This window comes from Monodelphis domestica, chromosome 1 (genome assembly GCF_027887165.1).
Source record: "Monodelphis domestica isolate mMonDom1 chromosome 1, mMonDom1.pri, whole genome shotgun sequence".
In the NCBI taxonomy this organism is placed as follows: Eukaryota; Metazoa; Chordata; class Mammalia; order Didelphimorphia; family Didelphidae; genus Monodelphis; species Monodelphis domestica.
The window spans coordinates 711,569,367-711,590,045 of NC_077227.1; the positions used below are offsets into that span (position 1 = coordinate 711,569,367).

Here is a 20,679-nt window from a genome sequence, read left to right on the forward strand (position 1 = left end):
CGTGTGCTGTTAAATACGGTGTTCTATACCTTCAGTGTAGAAATGTGGCTTTTAAAAACCATTCTAAATCAGGGAACTAAAAGTACAATCTTTTTTTGGGGGGGCGGTTTCTGGGCATCACTCATTTGCTTCCTGGGGACCATCCATACCTCCACAGTCTCATTCTGGACTTGCTAGATTGAACTATTTTGTTTTTTCATCTTTTTTTCTTCTTAACGAAAGTTTGTTCCTATTAGCTTTGGATTGGGGGGGTTGGAATAAACAGTCTTTTCTCTCTACTGGTGCTCACTATCTTGCTCTTACTCTTTTCACAGTACATTTCTGAAGAATCGGATTTGTTTGGGGGCAATCTTTAGGGGGAAGGGGGGAGCCGAAGAGCCATTCTCATTTCTTTCCTTGGACCCTCGACTCCCTTGTCACAGCGCAGACACCTTTAGGAACATACCCTGTTGTTCTTACGGCCTTTTGACATTTTAACAGCCAAAGGTGTGGTTTTGGGGTTTATTCGAGTCTTTGCTCCTCTCTAGGCCTGTTCTGCAAGACGGAGCTGCTACGGTATCGGGTATAGTTAGAAGCATCTTAAAGTGCTCTGTGTGGAATCTTAGCCTTTGCCCTCCTAACATCTTTCCTTTCTCTCTTCCTTCTCTCTCTCTCTCTCCTTCTCTCTCTCTCTCTCCTCTCCCCCTCTGTGCTCTCTTCAGGTCCGAACCGTACTGGGTGCAATGAAAGCTCCATGCAGGCCTTACCATGGAAGGCTGTGACTCGCCTGTCATCCCTGGGAAGGACAATGGGTGTAGTATCCCTCAGCACCAGCAATGGACTGAACTCAACAGCACCCACCTTCCTGACAAACCCAGTAGTATGGAGCAGTCCACCACAGAAAACCACGGGCCCCTAGACAGCCTGAGGGCCCCCTTCAATGAGCGCCTCCCGGACAGCACCAACTCGGCTGGCCCCGCCGCGGAGCCCGCTAGCAAAGAGGTCAGCTGCAACGAGTGCTCGACCTCCTTTGCCAGTTTACAGACCTATATGGAGCACCACTGCCCTATCGCCCGCCCCCCTCTGCCCCTGAGGGAGGAGAGCGGGAGTGACACCAGTGAGGAGGGGGATGAGGAGAGTGATGTGGAGAACTTGGCTGGAGAAATAGTCTACCAGCCCGATGGCTCGGCGTACATTGTCGAAAGCGTCAGCCAGTTGATCCAAAGTGGGGGAGCCTGTGGCAGCGGCAGTGGGGCTCTCCCGTCGCTCTTTCTGAACTCTCTCCCCAGTGCTGGGGGCAAGCAGGGGGATCCCTCCTCTGCTGCGCCAGTCTACCCACAGATCATCAATACTTTCCACATAGCCTCATCCTTCGGGAAATGGTTTGAGGGCTCAGACCAGGCCTTCCCGAATACCTCAGCCCTGACGGGCATCAGCCCGGTCCTGCACAGCTTCCGTGTTTTCGACGTGCGACACAAAAGCAACAAGGATTACCTGAACAGCGACGGTTCTGCTAAAAGCTCCTGTGTATCCAAAGATGTCCCCAACAATGTGGACCTGTCCAAGTTCGACGGCTTTGTGCTCTACGGGAAGAGGAAGCCCATCCTCATGTGCTTCTTGTGTAAGCTCTCCTTCGGCTACGTCCGCTCCTTTGTGACCCACGCGGTGCATGACCATCGGATGACCCTGAGTGAAGAAGAGCGGAAAATTCTTAGCAATAAGAACATTTCCGCCATCATCCAAGGCATAGGCAAAGACAAGGAACCCCTTGTCAGTTTTCTGGAACCAAAAAACAAAAACTTTCAACATCCTTTAGTTTCTGCAGCTAACCTCATAGGCCCGGGACACAGCTTTTATGGGAAATTTAGCGGCATTCGGATGGAAGGAGAGGAGGCGCTCCAGGGCGCTGCCACGGGGGCCGCCGCGGCCGAGCAGCCCCAGTCGGGCCTCTTGACGCCCGGGACCCTCTTGAACCTCGGCGGGCTGACCAGCTCCGCTCTGAAGACCCCGATTACCTCAGTCCCCCTGGGCCCCCTGGCTTCCAGTCCTACCAAATCCTCAGAGGGCAAGGACCCTGGGGGAGCAGAGGGTGAGAAGCAAGAAGCGGGGGACCAGGATAGCCTCTCCGAGAAGGCCGAGCCTGCTGAGGACGTGGAGGAGGAGGAGGAGGAAGAGGAGGAGGAGGATGCCGAAGAGGAAGAGGAGGAAGAGGAAGAGGAGGAGGAGGAGGAGGAGGAGGAAGATGAGGGTTGCAAAGGACTCTTTCCAAGTGAGTTGGAGGATGAATTGGAGGACCGGCCCCACGAGGAGTCGGGGGCCATGGCGGGTGGCAGCAACAAAAATGACCTTGCTCTCTCAAACCAAAGCATTTCTAACTCTCCCTTAATGCCTAACATGCTCCACACTTTGTCGAGGAGCGCAGCTTCTACTAGTTCTAATTCCACTTCTTCCTTTGTTGTCTTTGATGGTGCAAACAGGAGGAATCGGTTAAGCTTTAACAGTGAGGGTGTCAGGGCCAATGTGGCAGAGGGCAGCAAGAGGCTGGATCTGATGGATGAAAGTGCCAATAAAGACAATGCCACAGTACCGGAACCAAATGAAAGCGCAGAGGGCGAGGACGGGGGCTACCTGCCCCATCACCAGCACGCTGGCGCCCTCTGCGAGCTTGGGGTGGGGGAGTGCCCGTCGGGCAGCGGCGTGGAGTGCCCCAAGTGCGACACGGTCCTGGGCTCTTCGCGCTCGCTGGGGGGGCACATGACCATGATGCATTCTCGCAATTCGTGTAAGACGCTCAAGTGTCCCAAGTGCAATTGGCACTACAAGTACCAGCAGACGCTCGAGGCGCACATGAAGGAGAAGCACCCGGAGCCGGGCGGCTCGTGCGTCTACTGCAAGAGCGGGCAGCCTCACCCGCGGCTGGCGCGAGGCGAGAGCTACACGTGCGGTTACAAGCCTTTCCGCTGCGAGGTCTGTAACTACTCGACGACTACCAAAGGCAACCTCAGTATTCATATGCAGTCCGACAAGCATCTGAACAACATGCAGAACCTGCAGAACGGAGGCGGGGAGCAAGTGTTCAGCCACAGTGCCGGGGCGGCGGCCGCGGCGGCCGCGGCGGCGGCGGCCGCTGCCAACCTGGGCAGCAGCTGCGGGGCCCCCTCCCCCACCAAACCAAAAACCAAGCCCACGTGGCGCTGCGAGGTGTGCGACTACGAGACCAATGTGGCCAGGAACCTCCGCATCCACATGACCAGCGAGAAGCACATGCACAACATGATGCTTCTGCAGCAGAACATGACCCAGATCCAACACAACCGGCACCTGGGCCTGGGCGCCCTGCCGTCCCCGGCCGAGGCAGAGCTCTACCAGTACTACCTGGCCCAGAACATGACTCTGCCCAACCTGAAGATGGACAGCCCGGCCTCCGATGCCCAGTTCATGATGAGCGGCTTTCAGCTGGATCCCACCAGCCCCATGACGGCCATGACAACTCCGGCTCTAGGTGAGGCTCCATTTTTCTTTTTCACTCGGTGGGGTTGGTTGGGAGGCGGGGGAAGAGGAGGTTATTCTGCGGAAACTCCCCCAAATAAGTCCCCCCATCCCTTTTTGAAGTACCCCTGTGGGGGCCATCGAGCTCCCCTAGCCTTAGTCCGGCTAGATCCCACCTGGTATTTGAGAAACCCTCCTGTATCCTCTACCCAAGTCAATGGGAATTCATTATTTCACTCCTTAAGTAACTATTGGGATACATGCCTGGCATCGACTGAGCTCAAAGGAGGAGGTGTCCCCTTCCCTTCTCCCCCACCCACCAGACCTTAGGATGCGCCCTCATCTCTGGCATGTTGGTTCTTAATCTGAGGCACTCTGGTACTCTCCATGCTTGCTCTTTCTGTCTCTAAATCTCTGCCTCTGAAACATGACCATAATTGTGATCTTCCTCTCTCACCTCTTTAACGGTCATTGGAAATGGTAGACAATGAGAGACAGTTGTTCTGGAAGAAGGAAGAAGTGTTGTGGGATTCTTGGATCAGATGGTGTCTATCAAAGGCTTTAGGTTGGCATGATCCATTGAACATTGGACCAGCTTTGGAAGGGATTCCCAAGAATTTTCACTATCCTTATGATCCATTGGGCCAACATTGGAAGGGATTCCCAAGAATTTTCACTATCCTCATGATCCATTGGGCCAACATTGGAAGGGACTCCCAAGAACTTTTACTATCCTCATCCATTGGGCCAACATTGGAAGGGATTCCCAAGAATTTTCACTATCCTCATGATCCATTGGGCCAACATTGGAAGGGATTCCCAAGAATTTTCACCATCCTCATGATCTATTGGGCCAACTTTGGAAGGGATTCCCAAGAATTTTCACCATCCTCATGATCCATTGGGCCAACATTGGAAGGGATTCCCAAGAACTTTCACTATCCTCATCCATTGGGCCAACATTGGGATTCCCAAGAATTTTCACTGTCCTCATGATCCATTGGGCCAACATTGGAAGGATTTCCCAAGAATTTTCACTATCCTCATGATCCATTGGGCCAACTTCGGAAGGGATTCCCAAGAACTTTCACCATTCTTATGATCCATTGGGCCAACACTGGAAGGGATTCCCAAGATTTTTACTATCCTCATGATCCATTGGGCCAGTTATGGAAGGGATTCCCAAGAATTTTAACTACTATCAATCAGATTCTGATTTGAATCTTAAGCTCTCCTAAAAAATAAAAAAAAAGATGGGGTCAGTATGGAAGACATGGAAACAAATTTGGGGTTGCGTTGCTAGAGACCATCCTTTTGGTCAAAAGGAATGCTATTGGGGCAGTTAACAATTCAGTGTTAAAACATTGATGGGTGACCATTTGGTGCAAATGAATAGGAGTAGGGTAGATTAGGTTAATATTGGTTAAATTCTTAGTAAATGAACTTTGATCACTTTGAAAATTTTGACTGTAGAAATGAGACCTCCCTTGTAGAAAAATGGGATGGGCTGTAATAATTGGAAGTTAAGGTAAAGGGGACTTGCTGGCCATTTTTAGATTGAAGATAAGTTAAATGTGAGAAATGTTGAATCAGAATGCTATATACTTAGGCAATACCTATTAGGTCCTTTTATTTGTGCTTATCATCTAGAATAGTGCCACATACTTCTGGTTATTTCCTGTATATTGGATTCCCCAAATCATGTTATTTAGAAGCAAGCACCACTTTTTGTGAGATTTCCTATTTCAAACCAAATTATTTCACTGGACCCATTTTTAAAGTTAAATTTTCCCCTTTCTCTTTCCACCTATATCTTTGGACCTTTGGTCTCTGACTTGCTCTCATTCTATATATTTCTATGATATTAACTCCTTGAGACTAGGGATGGGACATCTTAGGCCATGTGGGCCTGTTACTGTTAGAAGGACAGTAACTAACCGTGACTAACTTTGCCCCATGGTGTAGGTTCATGCCAGAAGAAACAAATCCAGTGATTCTCAAGTGTTGACATGTGCTATTTTAATATTCATGGACCCTGATGAATTGTTGTGATAGCTCTTAAATTATCTATTTCATGATATGTGTTTAAATTTTGTGATAATATTTTCTAGCTTCAAACATTTTAGGTAACTCTTGAATTCCAATGGATGCTAAAATATTTTATTTTTTAATTGCTTATTTATGTCAAACTAGATCTTTATTGACTCTCGAAATGAACAAATCATGACTGTTCCCATCACTATTGTTCTAACAGTTTTGCAAGGACAGCTTGAAGGAATAATAGCAAATTTACCCTGAGAACTGGAAGCCAGGGGAGCTCTTCAAGGAAATTAAAGAATACTGTCTAGGTAGTCATGAGGTGGTATTCAGTGTATAGTGATTATAGGAAGGAGAATGGGCTTTAGTTGGACCAATAGGGATTTTAATTAACAGAAATTTCTGACAACTGGAAATAAGTAAGGCTGAGAAATAGAAATCTTATATATCTCTGTGTCTGTCATTCTACTAATCCCTAATTGAGATACAGAAAAATAGAGGCAGCAATGACCACATTTTCTAGGAACTTATAATTTAATTGTCGATAGAAGATGTATTAAAATTTTTCTAACCACCATAATTTTCTAGGAACTTATAATTGTAGATAGAAAATGTATTCAAATTTTTCTAAGCACCATAATATGTAAAAAAAAAGTACCTGGGGAAGATACCATATTTAGAGTAGACATGATTCTTTGCCCATTTGTAGCTTACAGTCTAATTTTTAAAAAGCTGAAGTGCTTTATTTTGCATAAGTGAATCGGAGAGTCACCAACATTCTATTTAAGTTCTGAGAAGGAAACATTAGCAGTTGGGGAGGTGGGAACAGGAGGGAAGTCAGAGAAGGCTTTACAGAAGAAATGGTGTTAAGAGTTGGGTAGACAATCACATTTGAAGGGAGCAGAGCCTTCTAGGAAGAGGGAGCTGGATGAGGAAAGCCTTAGAAGTAGAAGAGGGGCTCTGGTTCATGGCTGAGAAGTATGATGGCAGGTAACACCCTACCAATTTGTATTTGGCCAAATGCCATTCTGACTAGAAGGAGAATAGAATGACCTAGTCAAACCTCATCTCACCCTACCAATATGATATGATTAATGGATTTAGCTTGAAACTGTAGAGAGAGATTAGGAAAGCAGACTCTTCTCATGACCTATAATGACAATAAAAAACCTTTTAATCTAACCTATAAATTCTCTCTGCCGCCATTTTGTTTCCAGAAAGAACAGACCTCTTAGCAGTACTATAGAAACATTATCTATATACAGTTCAGGCAAGACCAAGCTGTGCAGTCCCAGCACACTTACTGGTATTATGGGGTGAGCCTTAGGCTAATTTCTAGCGTTTCTTCATATTGGGAGTTATTTTATCTAGGTGGGGTAGTACGACTATGACATTTCAACAGGTAGCCTTAGGTGGTCATGGGAATAAAAAATTGCCTTTATTGAGCTCTGATTACATAGAACATTGAGAAAGCAAGTATCTTGTCCAGTGTGTGGGCTTACATTTTAATTCAAACAGATCTCACCAGCAGGAAGCAAATCTATACAAATAAAAATAGCTGTAATTTCCTACTTTGCTTTTGCTTGGCCTATAGTAGTTCTTATTAGGAAAGAAATCTTCAGATATTAAAAGTTATTGGATTTGGTTAGAAAAAACTATCTTTTCTATTTTGGTTTTATTTTATTTTTGCAAAACTTACCCTAGTGCTTAAGTTTATTATTTCAACCATTCCTTTGAAACAGCATTCACTTAAATGTTGTTAAACAAAAGAATTCATTCCATTCCAGGGTTGTTTTGGAATCTTCTTTTCTGATAATAGCTAAAAATGGAATCTCATGGGGAAGCTAGGTGGCACAGTGGATGATAGACAGCCAAGCCAGGAATTAGGAGGACCTGGGTTCAAATCTGATCTCAGACACTTCCTACTTGTGTGATCCTAGGTAAATCACTTAACTGCATTTGCCTAAATCTTGCCTTTTTGTCTTAGAGTTGTTACTAGGACGGAAAGTAAAGGTTTCATAAAATCTTTTTTTTTTTTAATGGAATCTCTAGTCCCATAACAAGAAGGTTTAGATAAAGGACTGTCTGAAGGGAAGAATTGGACTTGATACATACTTGTTCCTTTCCAACCTTTGACTCAGGACCATTTGTCTTTTTAAATAGTATCTTGAAGGGAATGCATGTTAAAGCAATGCATTAGAGTTTTTGTGAGCTTCTTGAGAGCAGGAATTGTCTTTTGCCTCTGTTGCTTCCCCAGTAGTTAGTCCAGAGCCTGGCACATAGTAAGCACTTAATAAATGTCTATTGATTGATGGACGTGGCTGCAACTTTGGGATAGGGATCCATTTTCTTTGAGAAGAATTGTGACACTGGTCTCTGGCATTGGTATAAATTTGTTAAGTTAAAAGAAGATTTCTCCTTAGAGACAGCACATGCCCACTGCTTTGCCTCCAACCCACACCCAAATCTGTTTCTCGAGATTTAGGATCTGAAGTCCATTTAGGCCAATAATGTTTTCTGAACCCATAGTTTGATTCATTTCTTTCCTTGTTTTTTTTTCTTTGACATTCATTTTGGTTTAAGAACTGGAGAATAGGAAAGAGATTTATAGTTTCTTGGTTGACAACTGGACTTAGCTTTTTAATTAAACATCTGGCATCTGAGAGCTTGAATCCCTTTTAGAGTAATACTGAGTTTGTTTTAAAAAAAGAAAGACAAGATTGGACGCTCCTGGCCATGGATAGGAAGGAAAAACTATGTATTTGTTTCTTGTTTTATGCTCTCCCCAGGCAAGATCTTTTTTTGACTGGATGTTGTATGCATTTTTGTGGATGATAATCTCTGTTTAGGTGACCTGACTACTATACTTTAAAGGGTGAGAGAGAGAGGAGAGAGTTTTTGTCCTACCCCTACCTTCTGCTTCTCCTTTCTTTGTTCTCTTGTCCTAAAAGGAATGCCATTTCCCTGATGAGAAAAACCATAACTAGAAGGAGAGATGCCAAAAGTAAACTTTCTAAAATCTTCTGTAATGTTTGTAGATACAAGATTCGGGTATGTTTTTAGATTCTTCCTAGTCTTCAGAAGAAGTCATGATGATGAAAAGAGCTCATAGAAATGCATTCTCCATCATGATGCTTCCTAGTGGAACATTCCTACGCTAAATATTAAAAGCATACAATGATAACATCTTTCTTGGATTGATCATCAACATGAAAACTGATCAGACACTTAAAACAACAAAATCCAGGCCAACTAAAGAAAAAATTTTAGTTTAAATTTTAGAGGTGAGAAAAGTGCAAACTGGCTGAAGTGTGTGTTTGTATTTGTACACGTGTGTCTTAAGGGCTGCAAAGAGCTGGACAGTTCCAAGTAATAGAGAGAAGTTAACTCTTCCCAAGCATTTCTGATAGCATAAATGGGAACCTGCTTTGAGAATGGTACATTGGAGATTGATAAAGATGGAAATATATATATGAGAGAAGAAGAAAAGACTTTCCCTTTCTTTAAGATGAATAATACTCATTTTTTTTTTTGGTACTTAATCACCCATCCTGATTCATTCCCTAAACACAGATCCCTGCCCCATTTACTCGTCCCTCCCTTGGTTGGCATGTGCTTCTATCCTGGAATCTCTGATTTGAATAAATCCTGGAACTTACTGCTGGCAAATATTTAAAGTTTGACAGAGGAGAAGGCTTCTGTTAACCCAATTGTGATACCTTTTCTTCTGCCTTTCAGACCCTACCAGAGTGTCCATGTTGGCTCCTACTCCCATACTTTTATCAGCAGCTGAATCGAGATGGCCACCTGGCTGTCCCTCATCCCCACCCCATAATTTTATACGAGGTATCCAAAAAAAGTCTTAGTGCATCAGTTTTAAGTGACTAAACCTTAAAACTGCACTAAAATTTGTGGGACACTCTGTATTGATCCTCTTTCCTTAAATACTTAAGAACTATGTGACTCTTAAGTTACTTAATTGTTTAGCTCTCAGTTTATTCCTTAAACACTTAAGAATTATGTAATTCTTAAGCCCCTTAAATTTTTTGGTCTCAGTTTACTCCTTAAATACTTAAGAACCATGTAACTCTCAAGTCCCTTAAATTCTTTAGGTCTCAGTTTACTCCTTAAACACTTAAGAATTATGTACTTCTTAAGTCCCTTAAATTTTTTGGTCTCAGTTTACTCCTTAAATACTTAAGAACCATGTAACTCTTAAGTCCCTTAAATTCTTTAGGTCTCAGTTTACTCCTTAAACACTTAAGAATTACATAATTCTTAAGACACTTAAATTTTTTGGTCTCAGTTTACTCCTTAAATACTTAAGAACCATGTAACTCTTAAGTCCCTTAAATTCTTTAGGTCTCAGTTTACTCCTTAAACACTTAAGAATTACATAATTCTTAAGACACTTAAATTTTTTGGTCTCAGTTTACTCCTTAAATACTTAAGAACCATGTAACTCTTAAGTCCCTTAAATTCTTTAGGTCTCAGTTTACTCCTTAAACACTTAAGAATTACATAATTCTTAAGACACTTAAATTTTTTGGTCTCAGTTTACTCCTTAAATACTTAAGAACCATGTAACTCTTAAGTCCCTTAAATTCTTTAGGTCTCAGTTTACTCCTTAAACACTTAAGAATTACATAATTCTTAAGACACTTAAATTTTTTGGTCTCAGTTTACTCCTTAAATACTTAAGAACCATGTAACTCTTAAGTCCCTTAAATTCTTTAGGTCTCAGTTTACTCCTTAAACACTTAAGAATTACATAATTCTTAAGACACTTAAATTTTTTGGTCTCAGTTTACTCCTTAAATACCTAAGAACCATGTAACTCTCAAGTCACTTAAATTCTTTAAGCCTCAGTTTACTCCTCTGCTAAATGACCCTATGACTCAATGACCCTTTAGAGTCTGGTCAGCTCTAAATATATGATCCTATTCCCCATTAGGTAGAAAAACCCTGCCTGTCTGGCAGTTTATAATCTAGGGAGACTTCCCTTTCCAAAAGAAACTTTCTGTTAATGTTTTATCTTTATTTTATTTTAATAACAAGTTGCCACACAAGTTTTCCAAAGTTCTGTGATTCATGTGGTCTCTCTCCCTTCTTCCCTCTCCCCTCCCAGAGTTGACAAGCAATTCAATGTGGGTTATACAGATATTCTGGAATAGTAGACTGTCTTACAGCAGGGGTGAGCCAGCTGCATCCAGGGAATCCCAAGAGGTAAAATATTTCTGAATTGTGGAGCTCACCTTGTAAAATTTGTTTTCCTTTCATCTCTGAGCTGGACCCCATTTGTGACTTAACGCCTTCTTCTTTTGACTTGAATGAAGGAGAAAACATTGACGGTGGCCCCAGGTTTGGCTCTTCCACTTGAGACCAGCAGCAACCGAGAGCATCTTTCTGACTTGGTTTCTCTCTCTCCTTTATGCAGTGGGCGGTGAAATACCCCTAGACATGCGGCTGGGGGGCGGGCAGCTGGTTTCTGAGGAGCTGATGAACCTGGGCGAGAGCTTCACGCAGACCAATGACCCGTCCCTGAAGCTTTTCCAGTGTGCGGTGTGCAACAAATTCACCACGGACAGCCTGGACCTGCTGGGACTGCACATGAACATGGAGCGCGGGCTCCCCGAGGAGGAGTGGAAGGCAGTGATGGGGGACTCCTATCAGTGCAAGCTCTGTCGCTATAATACCCAGCTCAAGGCTAATTTTCAACTCCACTGCAAAACGGACAAGCACGTTCAGAAGTACCAGCTGGTGGCGCACATCAAGGAAGGTGGGAAGGCCAATGAGTGGAGATTGAAGTGTGTGGCCATTGGGAACCCTGTACATTTGAAGTGCAATGCTTGTGACTACTATACGAACAGCCTGGAGAAACTACGGCTCCACACGGTCAATTCAAGGCACGAAGCGAGCCTGAAGCTGTACAAGGTAAGACACGCTCATTCATTCTCTTTCTTGGGAGTGGGCGCCTCTGAGCTTCCCAGGAGAGTGGGGGGATGTTCTGAATAGAAGGAGAAGAAGAACTCGACTGTTCTTCCCATCTCTGGCAGCTTTCTGGGTCATGGAAACAAATCCCTTCCTGGGAAAGTCGATCTTTTCTTCTTTAATATGTTTGATTATGAAAAAGGGATTTTTAAATGACATTTAGATTTTGAGGGTACAAATAGGTCTTTCATTTACAACCCAAGATGTTTGCCTAGTTTTATTTTGCCTAGGTCCTCAGTTTCTTCTTTCTCCCACCCCAAGTCACTTCCTTAGCTTTGCTTTTTTTTTTTCTGTTAATTTGGCCATGGTTTTTGGCCCTTGCTCTCTCACCCTCACACTTGTTATCTTGTTCTCCCTCTCTCCTTCACCTTCCTTCTGTTTGCTTTCATCTTCTTTTGTTCTCTTTCTGGACTTTTCCCCCCTCCCTTCTTCCTCTTTCAATCTCACCTTTCCCCCCTTTTTGCTCTTCTGCCCATTTCTCTTCCTTCTTCTTATTCTACTGGTTCCTTCCAATTCTTGTCTTTTCTGCCATTATTTTTTTTACCCTCCCCCAGCTGCCAGGCATCTCTTCTTTGCCCTTTCTCCATCTTCTTTCCTCCCCCTTTTCCTTCTCTTCAACTGTAACCCAAGAGGAGCTCCGGATACTGTAAATAGTCCTTTCACTCGAGTGGCAGAATTGCTCCAGACGTTTCTATTGATTTTCACTGGACTTAAAGCTTCACCTTTTTCTCTAATCATTCCATAATGGCTTTAGTATGAACAATCAGGTACAAATCGCCATAAATCTAACGAGCCTCATTTCACATATCTTCTCCATGCACATCATGCATGCGTGTGCGCAGGCTCAGACACCCATACACACAGACACCCCGTCTCTCACTTCCCATTTTCCTCCACCTTATTTTTTCTTTTTCCTCTCTTGTATCATTGTGCCATCGAGTATTCAGGGTGGAGGTTTTCATTTTGCTCAGCTTAGCTCCTTAGCCAGTTTCACTTTTACTTCCCTCTTGATTCTTCTTGTTTCCAATTGAGACCCTCAGATAGATGAAACTTGTCTGTAGATTGGTTGTCGCCTGGATTCAGTAACCCTGGAAGTGAAATATGGTGAATCCAAATGATTCTGGAAATTCTAGGATGTAACATTGAGTTCCTTTTTTTTTTTTGAGGACTGGGAAAAGAGAGAAAAAATAAATACAGGGTTAGAATTCTTCTTAAGAATTTGAAGATATGGTTAAGAGAAAGGCAGAATTGTAGGGAGTCTCAAATTCATTGACATTTGGACTTTATATATTTATAAATTTATTGTGTTTATTTCATATATGATATATTTATTTAAAATGTATTTATTATAAATGTTAGCAAAAAGTGCCAACTGATTTGTACTTCATTCTCCCCTTTCCTTTGCACAATAAATTTAAATGGAAGCTCAAAGGAATATGTCTTCATTGTATTTAAGAGGTGATAAGATTTCTAAACGTTCTCACCAAGTGAAAATAATTCAAAAGAAATTTAGTATAGGCATCTCAAATTTACTCTGTTGCTTTCAAGTAGTTAGGAAGAAGTCAAAAAGATCCCTTTATTAGAGCTGAGAGGGAAAACTTGAGAGGAAGGTTTTTAAAAATTTATTTAAAAAAAATTTTTTAAGCCTTACCTTCTGCCTTAGAATTTGATACCAAGCATTGGTTTTTCCAAGGCAAAGGAGCAATAAGGACAAGGCAGTTGGGGTTAAATGATTTTCTCAGGATCACACAGCTAGAAGTCTCTGATCCATAGTTGAACCCAGGACTTTCCATCGCCAGACCTGACTCTATCCATTGAGCCACCTAGCTTCCCCAAGAGGGCTTGCTTTGATTCTGGCACAATTCCATCTCCCTTCTCTAGGTATTTTAGATTATCATCTTAATAATTATAGGAAAATCAACATTTTTAGAATCAGGCATCAAAGCATTGATAGAATGCTTAGCACTCACCAAGTGCTATGTGAGGCTTTGGGGATATAAAGAATAAAATAATTCATTCTTTCAAGAAGCTTATATTTGGATGTGGAGACAAGAAGTACATATATAAGTATGTACAGCTCAAATACAAAATTAAATATACAAAGTAGTTAAATGCAGAGTCTTCTGGGAAGGGGAGGCCACTAGCATTTGATGAGGGGATCAGGAAACATCATATTCAAACCTTTATGCAGAAGATGGTGCTTGGGTTGTGTCTTAAGGAAGAGATGAACTCTGAGACAGAGATAAGAAGGGAGTGCATTAAAGGTATGGAGATGGGAGGCTTCACATCTTTTGAGGAACAGGGAAAAGGCCATTGGCTGGCTCAGAGGGTGGGGGGGTAGTGTCCATTAAAGCTGGAAAGAGAGGTTTAAAAAATTAAACAGAGGAGTTTATATTTCATCCTTGTGTCAATAGAAGCCAACACAGTTGAGTAAGGGAGTAACATAGTCATCTCTCTGCTTAAAATCACTTTGGCAGCAGTTCCAATGGAAGTGGGGAGAGAATCCGGTGGGAAGACCAAGTAGGAAACTAATCTTATCATCTTGGCAAGAGGAGATGAGAGCCTGAACTTGACCTATGAGTAGAGAGGAAGAGGGAGATGTTGTGTTTGGTGACTGACTGGATATGTGGGCGGAGAGGGAGTGAGGAGTCAGAGGTTTTATGAACCAGGAAAACCAAAGTTGGTTGGATCTTCCACAGAAATAGTGAAATGTAGAAGAGGGAGGGTTTGAGAGAAAAATGAGTTCAGTTTTGGACATGTTGAGTTTGGATGTCTCAGGAACACCCAATTTGAAATGATTATTGAGTGATATGAGACTGGAAGAGACTAGGGCTGAATATATAGATCTGTAAATCATCTCCTATGGGATGGTAATTAAGCTCTTTGAAGAGCTTTGACTTCTAGGTAGAAATGGGAGACCTCAGGGGTATGGGATTTGAGGTGAAAGAATGTTCCTGAAGGAGGGATAGTCAAGGCAGAGACACAAAGATGGGAGAGAAGACTGGTAAGATAGGATAAGACCAGGTTGTGAAGGACTTTAAATGTCTAACAGAGGTCTTTAGTTTTTAAAATACTTCACCCACCTCTTATTCAAACCTCATAACAATGTAGTGAGACACATGTGTGCATGTTAGGGGGAGTTTGAGGAAATATTTTGGTGCTATCCCCATTTTACAGATGAGAAACAGGGCTGATTCAAAGCCAGTGAGTGTGAGTTGGAATTTGAATCTTCATTTCCATAAATCCAAGTCCAGTCTTTTTCCATTGGGTCCCAATGCCTTTTAGAGGCTGTTCCTTTGAAGATGTATGGGTTCAGGAAGTCTCTACTTGGAAAAGATCTGAAAGCTATCAAAGTTAACATACCACCATCATCCAGGAAGGGAGAGAGAGCATTGTTCAGAGTTTAGGAAATAATTTTTCAAAGCCTGTTTAGAAAAGGTAGGCTGAGGCATTTCCACAGTCAAGGGCAAGGGAAGCAGCCTCAGCCGATGGGCTCAAGTAGGGTTGGAGGATCCCAGTGATGAGACATGGTAAGATGGTGGACGTTGACTTCTTCCAATCCATCGTGTACATACCTATTCGGGAGGCTGATAAAGACCTACAATGTTGGAGGGAATTCTTTGCAGTAAACACCACTGTTACTTAGATTAGATTCTCCATCCCATATGGGATGGAGAGTCTGGGATTTGGAATCAGGAAAGCCTCAGTTCAAGTCTTGGTTTGGATGCTTACTAGCTGTGTGACCCAGAGCGAGAGCATCATTTACTTCATCTGTAAGATGGACATGATAATATTCAGATAGTGCAATTTAGAATATTTTTAGGAGTGAAATTATTTGGTAAGCCTAAAAGTGCTGCATAAAAGTAAATTGTTGTTAGGTTTCCTTGCCAGCTGGGTCCTGTGAGGTTCACTGGGTCCCTGAAGCTGGGTGAGAGGGTACGGTAGAAGAAACCATGTACCTGGCAGGAGCACTCCCGCCACAATTTAGACTAAAGTCCCTTGATCCTTTGCAGTGAGTAAGATGCTCATCTCTTCCCAGAGTACTGCCAGTCACGGGGCTTTGTTAGCCCCAGCATTTTGGGTCAGGGTGGAGGGAGTTCACGAACCAGTTTTTCTTTTAGGCCCTGGTGTGGTCTGTAGCAAATTGAGATTGATTAGATGTTATTTTTCCTCTTGCTAATGTAATCCATTAGCCTGGCACATGCATAATCAGTTTAGAGCACAGTTAACTGGATGTAATCGAGTTCTTTACTGTCTGCTGGAGAAAATCCTCTCCAGATGCTGCTGACCGGGTGAGAGAAAGCATTGGGCTTATCTCACACACACACACACACACACACACACACACACACACACACACACACACACACACACACCTCTTTGCTCTGTCTTAGAAAAAATTGGTGCTAGCTTCCTTTTAAATTGCTTATTGGCTAGTTGGGTTACATTAAAATTGTTTTCCAGCAATGCTAATGGCTACTGAAATAAGGACGGCGAATTGCCAATAATCTATGGCCTTTAAAGACCTCTTGCTCTTTTCCTTCACACCGCAGAATCCTATTTCTTTCCCTTATTGTGAATTGGGGAGTGTCGAGGCTGGACGGGAGGGGAAGAGAATTGGTCCCTTATGGCCATCCCAGTTTCAATGGATAAGGAGGTGATTGTATTGGAACTGAAAATTCTAGAAGTCTGATTGGTTGGAATCTTAAAATTCCATTCTCTTCTTTCCCCCTTCAACTCAGCCTTTTTCAGTTTTCTTTAATGGTTTCTGGGTTTGAACTTACAATAAAATCATATATTGACATACTGATTTGTTTTGAATTACTGATTTACCAATTTCCACCCCTCACCCACCCAATTCACTGGAAGTTTATGGAGGTTGGTCCCTGGAGCATGTGGGAGAGCTTAAGAAATTGGTAATAGTATTGATTATCTTCTCCCCTCACCTCCATATCCATCCTTTAGATTCTGATACTGGGGTGATTATAACTTTCCTCTGTAGATCAGTATCCACAGCCAAGTTGGGATGAGTGTTCAGATAATTACTCTGAGAATTTCTGAAAATTAGAGAAGTTATTTGTAGTAACAGCAGCTTACATTTGTCCAGAGTTTTACCCTTTTTATTCTCATTTGATCTTTTTAACTTCCATGTGAAGTTTGGTAGTCTGAGTATTATTAGCCCCATTTTGTAGATAGGAAAGTTGAGTTAGAAAGCTTCTTTTGGGTCATAAAATCATAGCAGTGCAAGTTGGATGAGAGTTCAGAAGTCTAGTCCAGATCCTATTTGAAGAGGAATTCCTTCTGCAATATCTCTGGCAAGTAGTTTCCCCAGACTCTGCTTGACACCATGAAGGGATTCTACTTTGAGACAGCTCTTCAAGAAAGCTCTTTTTCATATTCATCTCTTTATTGTGCATTTTATCCCCATTTCCTTTCTATTTTATTTAGTAATATTTTGTTAGATTCAGAAAAACTTTAAAATGATCATGTGAAACTATGCACAATTACTTAAGATAGGCACTTTATTTTTATGCCATCTTCATTTATCAATAAATCCTTCCCCTCTCCAGTACCCAGAAAGGCATTCTTTAGAACAAAGACAAAAATAACAGAAGCTAACATTAACATAGGACTTTAGGGTTTTCAAAGAGTTTTACATATCTCATTTGATCATCATAATAACTCTGCTAAGATACTCTTCTGTCTATTTTTACAGACTGGAAAACCGAGGTTGAGAGAGGTTAAATGATTTGCCCCAGGGTCATAAAGTATCTGAGGCAGGATTTGAATTTGGATCTTCCTAACTCTTAAATCCTACCAATATGTTAATAGAATATGACTCCTAGGGACAACTAGGGGGCTCGGGATTGAGAGCCAAGCCTAGAGGTGGGAGGTCCTAGGTTCAAATCTGGCCTTACACACTTTCTAGCTTTGTGATCTTAGAGAAGTTACTTAACCCCATTGCCTAGCCCTTACTGCTCTTCTGCCTTGGAACCAATACATGGTATTGATCCTAAGGCAGAAAGTACAGGTTTTAAAAAAAAAAAACAGACAGAGACAGAGAGAGAGAGAGAGTGACTATGTTGTGTTCATACCTCTTCAAAGAAGGGAGGGAGATTTATGGGTCAAGCTTTGTCATTATCATGACATAATATTTTATTGCAATTAAAAAATTATTTCTATTAACATTGTTATGGATTTTTGCCTGGGCAGCTAGGAAGTGTAGTAGATGGAGTGCCAAGCCTGGAGTCAGTAAGACCTGAGTTCAAATGTGTCCTCAGACACTTACTGGCTTTGTGACTGTGGGGAAAGTCATTTAACCCTGTTGGTCTCAGTTTCCTCATCTGTCAAATGAGCTGGAGAAGAAAATGGCAAACTCCCCCAGTATCATTGCCAAGAAAACCCCAAATGGGATCATAGAAAGTCAGAAATAGCTGAAAAATGAACTAAACAACAAAAGATATTTGTGTATTTCATTTACCTACTTTTCCTCACGTTGCATTTGTTCATAATCTTTTCATGCTGCCCTTTATTCATAGTCATAATTTCTTAGAGAAGTCATATTTCAAATGGTGTGCCACACCTTGTTTAGTCATTTTCTTTATAGGTTTGTTCATAGTTTCTTACTGTTATAAAAATTATTTCATACACACACATCTACTTTCTCTCTTTGACTTCCAGCTGGAGCAGGGTGGCAGGGGGTAAAGGATATGGATATGCTCGTTAAAGTCTTAGCATACCTCCAAATAGTTTTCCAGAATCACTGGATCAATTCGCAGCCGCACCAGCCATGTATTATGCATTCCCATCTTTCTACAGCCCTTCCAACATTTTCTATGCCCATCTCTTTTCATCTTTGCCAGTTTGCATTGATGGAAACTCAGAATTGTTTTGATTTATAATTCACTTATTAGGTATCTGAAGGAGTCTTTTTACAACTATTATTAGTATGAGTCTTTTTTTTAAGAACTATTTGTTCATATAATCTATTTTTCCAAGCAATAAATATTTGGGGTAAAAAAAAATCTTTCCAAGATTTTTAGTTCAGGGACTCAGTTGTTGAAACTGATGGAAGGATCTTACCATGATTAAAAAAAAAAAAAAGCAGAGATGGAACACCCCAGCCTGTCCCTCTCTGTGTTTCCTCTAATTCAGAGAAAGCTTGGGTTGTTCCAATTGGGCCACCATCTTAGAGAATGTTAATCTCGAATTCTTTTCATGACGTGACTTTCTCACAAAATCACTTCTAACTAATGTTTTAGACATCAGTGTCCTTACCTGCTTCCCTGTTTTATAATCGTGGATAAACTCAAGTGAGCCCTCCGTCCTCCTCTCTTACACCCAACTTTAGGACCTCCAGCCATCTTTATCCCCATTCCCTTTTCCTCCTGAGTGTCTGGCAGTGTCTGCAACACACCTCCCCCTCCCACTGGGAAACAGGCAGGAAGGACCTTTGGAATCAGTGCCCACCTGCCAACTATTACAATCCAGCTCTCACTTTGATGTTTTTTTTCCTTCACCTGAGAGTCATTCGAATAGAAATCCATCAACTTTAACAGAGAGATTAAGACTCCACCAGAACCCATTACTCAAACAGTTCCCAGCTGAGGATTCTTTGACTCGGCCAGGAACAAAGACCTCAAATTAATCTTAAATTATACTAGTATGAAAATTGTCAGCCACAGTGTAAAATCTAGGTCACGTGTGAAATGACTTCTATGGTCTTGGGTTTCAGAGCCAACGTTTTGCAGAGCGTAGAGTGGAAAAGACTGACTATGATGCCATTTAAATAACTACAAATATTCTTATTCTTATTCCATTCCTAGGAGCCATTTGCTAATTTGGTAGAAAAGAGTGAAACAATTTTAAGAACATAAGAAACTCTCTATGAAACTAATTTCTTTAATTCTGAATTCTTATGGCTGTTCTTGCTCCAACGAGGAGGACAGCCTACCTCAGCTCCGCTTGGGATCAGACTAGAACCCATCCTTTGGGGGTAGATCTGAAGATGCAGGGGGAACTGGCTCTTGGCTCTGAGCATTCCATGCTTTGTGTTGGGCTGGGAGTCAGAAAGTGGGAGAGTTTCTGATTTTAACTGCCAACATTGGTCATTGACTTCTCATGGCTGGCTCTGAAAGTCAATGGTTGCAGATTCTTTTCTTCCCTTTTAATTTAGAAAAGATGGGGGCAGTCCCCTTCCTCACCCCCCTGGTTATTGGATGGAGTGGTAGATACAGCATCTGGTTTGCATTGCACCTTTTGGAGCTGGTTTCCTTAGACCTTGTTTTCTCATTAAGCAGGTGTGTTTTTTAAAATTATATTTCTACTCTCCCTTCCTTTTCACCTTTGCCCCCTCGACCAAAATTAAAAAGGCAGAGAGGGTGGATTATTTACTAGAATTCATTTAGATTGGGCAAAAGGCTAGACCATTTGTCTTCCAATATCCAGCCTTTGTAGCAGACCTTTTCTTTCTTACAGAGCAGCTAGAGCCTTTCCCTCCTGATTCTCCTTTAGCTGCCATCCTCTCCCAAAGATGTCACTGCCACTAATGCCATAAGAGAAAGTGCCACAGGCTTCCCTGGCAACTTCACGCTTCCAAGTTCTCCCAGGTTCTCTCTAGCCAAGATGCTCTGGAGAGGAAGTGAGGGAGAATTCTGGAGCGTGACTTCACAAATGGGGCATTTATACAAGGGAAATGCAGTCCATGGAGTCTTGGGACTTAAAGCCTTGCTGCTCTTTATGGCAGACACTTTGTTGCCAGCCCAAATTCTGTTAGAGCTTCAAAATGATAATAATGTTACAGCCTTTCGGTGGGTTTTCATGTTAGCCTTTTTGCACTTTATCTAACGTGTATCCTGAGTTGATTTGAATTCAGGACAGTCTGTGAGAGTCATAAGTAACCTTGTTGTCAAAGATGTTCTCTTGTCCATCACTTTTATTTGAACATCTTTAAAATACTTCCATAGTTCTCAGACCTCCTCACGGGGATATGTCCACTGTCATCAGGATAAACTGTCATCCATTCAACCCTTGTGGCCATGCCCTCTCCTCTTCTGGGTACTCTTCCCAGGGTGCAAGAGGTTGTCCTTTTCTGTTTTATTTTTTTTAAGCATTTCTTGGGTCTCAATCAGGGCAACATTCGAAATGTCAGTTAAATTTGATGCTTGCATTTATGACCAGCTT

At 42.2% G+C, this 20,679-nt stretch overlaps 1 protein-coding gene across 4 annotated transcripts in view; it reads left to right on the forward strand.

Annotated features, from left to right (window-relative positions):
- The window catches only part of ZFHX3 (zinc finger homeobox 3), a 330,923-nt gene that overhangs the window by 113,002 nt on the left and 197,242 nt on the right, over positions 1 to 20,679 (forward strand). For 3 of the 4 annotated variants that reach the window (XM_056811478.1, XM_056811484.1, XM_056811476.1), the window contains 2 exons: positions 702 to 3,481; positions 10,943 to 11,439. In XM_056811478.1, coding sequence (XP_056667456.1) covers positions 748 to 3,481; positions 10,943 to 11,439 — 3,231 coding nt within the window. In that variant the 5' untranslated portion in view covers positions 702 to 747. The remainder of the gene's footprint in view (positions 1 to 701; positions 3,482 to 10,942; positions 11,440 to 20,679) is intronic. The other variant, XM_056811489.1, reaches the window with a different exon arrangement.